The 4,654-nt window shown below is 39.4% G+C and overlaps 1 protein-coding gene across 1 annotated transcript in view; it reads right to left on the bottom strand.

Annotated features, from left to right (window-relative positions):
- prkag1 (protein kinase, AMP-activated, gamma 1 non-catalytic subunit) overlaps positions 1 to 3,811 on the bottom strand; it is a 6,626-nt gene extending 2,815 nt beyond the window's left edge. The window contains exons 1-8 of the mRNA XM_010766518.1: positions 3,597 to 3,811; positions 2,446 to 2,497; positions 2,248 to 2,348; positions 2,079 to 2,160; positions 1,929 to 1,987; positions 1,314 to 1,359; positions 1,157 to 1,211; positions 443 to 569 (exon numbers count right to left, since the gene is read on the bottom strand). Of these exons, the coding sequence (XP_010764820.1) occupies positions 443 to 569; positions 1,157 to 1,211; positions 1,314 to 1,359; positions 1,929 to 1,987; positions 2,079 to 2,160; positions 2,248 to 2,348; positions 2,446 to 2,497; positions 3,597 to 3,605 (531 nt within the window). The 5' untranslated portion in view covers positions 3,606 to 3,811. The remainder of the gene's footprint in view (positions 1 to 442; positions 570 to 1,156; positions 1,212 to 1,313; positions 1,360 to 1,928; positions 1,988 to 2,078; positions 2,161 to 2,247; positions 2,349 to 2,445; positions 2,498 to 3,596) is intronic.
- Between the last annotated feature and the right edge of the window lie 843 nt (positions 3,812 to 4,654).

Below are 4,654 nucleotides of genomic sequence, written 5' to 3'. Positions count from 1 at the left end.
TAATTTGGTCGTAGTTGGTTTCCACCACAGTGTTTACATTGAAATAAGCCCCGCCCCCTCTCCAGCGCGTCCTGTTTGAATGACAGGAGTAAACACAGCTGACAGCCGCGGTGAAACTCCAGCGGTTAGAGCAATGAGAATATTCGCATCGCGTCCGTTGTGAACGCAGCATAACGCAGTTCAGAAAACACTGTTCTGACGCTTTTAAAGCAACTTCGAGATTTTAACAGTGTGAGGGGCACACGGGGCACACAGGCTATGGTGGCCGTGGGACGTACAATTATTTGTGGGGCATAACGGCCAGACCGAGGAGCTACGACGGCCATGGCCGTCATGGCCGCCGTGAAAATCCTACCCTGGTCTTTACTCTATACTCATCATCTGCCATTATATTGAATGTATTCAATGCAGTACTGGTACGGAGCGTGTAGAGATAACTTACAAAAAGCTTCAGGAACTTGAGAATCCTCTTGTGAGTGAGAATATAGAGTGTGTTCCCGGTCAGGGGGTCGATGACAGGCAGTCTGTGGATCTTATTCTTCAGCAGGGATGATACTGCATCATACAAACTGAGACACAGAGAAGATTAAAGAGGACTAAGTCAATCAAGGTGTTTTGGACAAAGCATGTTGTAAGATGAAAAAAGTGAAAAGGAAAACAATCTAAAGAATAGCAAATAATGTTAGCTTTTTTAATTATTGGTAAAATAGTGAGAAGTAATCTTTACAAGTTAAATACTAACAGAACTTCAAATCTCCCAGCATCTTTATTTAGATTTAGAAAACTTTGAAACTATTGGAGATATTGATTACTTCATGAAGTTAATATGAATTCTACTATCAATCACACAATTGTAGAAAAGCTGCTTGTAGCCTCATCTTATTGCCAGGTAGTGTTTGAACTCTGCCTTTATAAACAGAGACCTTGGCCAAACCAAAAAGTCGTGAAGGAAAATGTCAGACAGCTACATTTGTACAATCTCAAAGACATCTGCTGTGAGTCAGGCAACTTTAAGGAGAGACTGTCACAGGCTAAACTATCAGATGCCTCCGTGTGCATCATCTTTGTGTCCAGATAAGAGAACTCAAAACAAAATGTAAATGCCTTGAAGTTCTTCTGTACAACAAAAGATGAATACAAAAAAAAATACACTCACCTCGCATTGGGAGAAATGCTAACCAAGGGTTTAAAAGAGTCTTGCAGGTACAACTCTATTACAAGAAAGAAAGAAAATACAGTCAAGACTTTCAAAATTCCACAAGTTCATTTAAAGAAGTATTATATATCATTACATATTAATTCAACTAAATCACCTCGCCACGTTTCAATTTTGTGTTCTTCCAACTCGTATATCTGGACCTAAAGGAAAACAAGGAGAGAAAGGGTTGACTTATTCAAGAAGATCTGAGAAAGGGCTGCAACTAAAGATCTTGGTTATGATAGATGAAGCTGTAGATACATTTAGAAATTGATAGATTAATTGTTTGGTCTATAAAATGATAGACAACAAGGAAAAAGGTCCATCCCAGATTAGGAAAAGTCCATGGAGATGTATACAAGTCCATGGAGATGTTTAAAAGTCTTGCTTTGTGAGTCCAAAAAAACAAAGACGTTTAGAATGAAAAAGAGTGGAGCGGGAAATCTCAACATTTGAGAGCCTAAAAACAGCCATTTCTGACATGTTTTCATGCATTACTTGAATCTGTTATCCGAGTAGTTGGTGATCAATTTTCTGTTCTGACTAATCATTAAGTCAACTGATAATTGCAGCTCTAGAATCAAACAAGCTTGAAAAGTTCTAAGGTCACATTCCTATTAGATAAAACACAGCCTGACAAATTCATCCCGAAATTCATCTTCGAGTTGTAAAATGTTATGCCTCATTATATGATTCTAGGTTGGTAACCAGTTAGTGTCCACAATCTTACCAATGGAGATTTGTAGTAGCGATGAAGGATGTTAATAAAGTCTGTGATGGTCAACATACCTATGGAGATGCATGAAGAGAATCAAGTCAAACCTTTATTTCATTTTGTCTTACACAGAGTGAAAGTGTACCAAAGGAAAATTGTCCTTACCGACGAAGCACTGCTTCTTGCTGTCCCACAGAGGCGCTGCTCTTACCCCATTAGAAACAAGGGCAAAAAAGGCTTTCTTCACCTGTGAAATAATTACAGCAAATAGTTCAGTTTACATTAGCCAATGACAGATAGATTTCATTTATGAAATGTAAAGTTTATTTTTTACCTGAAGTGATGTATCGAACACAACAAGTTTGGAGCTGGTAGGTACGAGGTCATAACACCGATGGGACTTCATAAACCTGGTGTACACATTGTGCTCTGGGTCTGAAGGAATGACAGAGACAATTCAGGACAATTATTTGCTGTTTTTAGACATGACTGTTTCTGACTTTGGTGTCGATGTATTTCTACATTAGTTTACCTTCTATGGCAGGGTCCTTTTTGCCCTCAAGATCATCAATAGCCACTGGAATCTGAAATAAAGAGATAAAGGTCTTTAACATTCAGTTGTCTGTGAGAACTTTAAATAAGTGAATGTGTATGGGTCAACTTTAATTATTTAGAAGCCTGCATAATATGGCCAAATAATCCTCAGATAAGCTAATGTAATGATCCAAAACTATGCAGCAACACTTAGGCTAGGCATGTGGTTTAACATGTTTATGATTTGAGCTTAGGTGCAACCCTAAACATTGTTACGTTTATGTATAATGTTGTTATAAGCTAACTTTGGAGTAGGGTTAATAAATGGGCAGCTGGGTTAAAGTTACATTAATGTGAGTGGATCGTGTAGGTAAAAATGTGTATGTTGTATGCTTCCATGGGTCAAACCTAACGTTATGTATTAGGTTGTTGTCAATGTGCATTTATCAAGGTCTCACTAACATTTGGTTCACAACATTATTACCAATTATACGCACTGACTCGTTGATTAAAACTGATTATATGCTAATTAGTTGCAGCTACTGTGTCTGCTATCAACAAGTTTAACAACTTGAGCTAAGCACAACCCTTTACCTGCCTCAGAAATGTGATCCATGGCTATAGTTGTATCCGCAGGCGTAAACGACTAATTTGGCAGTAGTGTTATAAAATAAGCTAAACCTTTTTGGCAAACCAACGGAGAGTGTCCTCGTTGTTGAAGTTATGTGTAAAACTGAATAAACTCCACTTTTAAACATTATTATAAGATTAGCATTAAGCATTAGCAACAAGCTAGCTGCTAGTCTGTTGACATTAAGGAGCCAGTCGAGGTGACTTAATTCGGCTGTGGCTTTTACTTTGGTGGCACTAGTAAGGTTTTATTGTACACTATGTCTTGGTTATCTTATATGCTAACTCTACAACGATACCGGGGGAAAGTAAAACATCGTTTTTGCTCTTCCTGGCGGTTTCCTAAAGTTAGTAACAAGTGAGCTAACGTTAGATTGAGAACTACTTTGCCAAGAATTAGCTAATTTACTTAGCTGCTAACATTAGCTTACTTCTGAAAGTCAGGTTATAACTAAGGTGAAAAGGGATTAATTACAAAACCGTACAATATCCACGCTTAAGTAGGCTAGATACACTTACACACTCCATATTCCATTCACGGTTTCTCCTTCCTGTAGCCGGGTTCGTTTACAGCCGGTGGGATCTTGCAGTCAGAACCACGCAGAGGCAGCAAGCGCATTTCGTTGCATCTGCAGGCAGTGGCAAGTACTTCCGGCAACTGCCACAGAGGCCGCTACTCTGTGGTATCTGTGGCAAGTACTTTCGGTATGCCACAGATGCCACAACTTGCCGAGGCATCTGCCGCTGCTCAACGGGAGTTGCCACAAGATGCCAGAGTAAGAGAAGGTTTACTGTAGCTGCGACTCGCCTTCCGTGGCAAATGCTGCTATTTAAACCCATATTTATCATGTAAAATGTCGCTGTTTAGGCATGAATTTATCGAACTGATCTGTACACAGGACTGATGATCTGTACACAGGGTTGGGTTGTAACGGAATACATGTAACGGCGTTACGTAATCAGAATACAAAAATCAAGGAGCCTGTACCTGTATTCAGCTCGCGTTACATTTGAAAAAACAACTAATCTGATTACAGTTACTTTAGTAAACCTGAAGTGAATACATTTTGGAATACTTATTGGAATTATTGGTGGAAAAGTTTCCTCACAAAATGTAATCATTACCGGCAGAACTTGTGCACAGCGCAGCAGCATGTCTGGGAGGCCCCGCCCCCGCGCGCAGATGAGAGAGAGAGATCTCTTTTTAAATAATTGAAAGTTAGAAAATGAGAGATGGTTCGATAAAACGTGCAAGATAACGTTTATGAAGCATTTCTTTATTTTCGAAATGATGACATTTCATAACGGGATCAAATCAAAGTGAATGGCCTGCTGCTGCTGAAGGCATGTGGCAAATATAACTGTCCTTTGCCTAATTTATAAAGTAAACCTTGCAATCAGTTACAGCTGCCCTAAGTCTGTAGCCAAGTCTAATAACACCAGTGTACACGTTGCTGTGTCGATACAGATATGTATTTGTTAATTATTTGTCTTTACTAGTCATGCACCTGGTTTATCGTAGCAAGCAGTGGAAACTCCCCTCAAGAAGCGACAATTGCCAAGGGCGTTGCAACCCT

The sequence above is a fragment of the Notothenia coriiceps genome, unplaced genomic scaffold, assembly GCF_000735185.1.
Source record: "Notothenia coriiceps isolate Sejong01 unplaced genomic scaffold, NC01 NC01_scaffold00003344, whole genome shotgun sequence".
NCBI lineage: Eukaryota > Metazoa > Chordata > Actinopteri > Perciformes > Nototheniidae > Notothenia > Notothenia coriiceps.
This window is presented reverse-complemented; position numbering and strand designations above follow the sequence as displayed.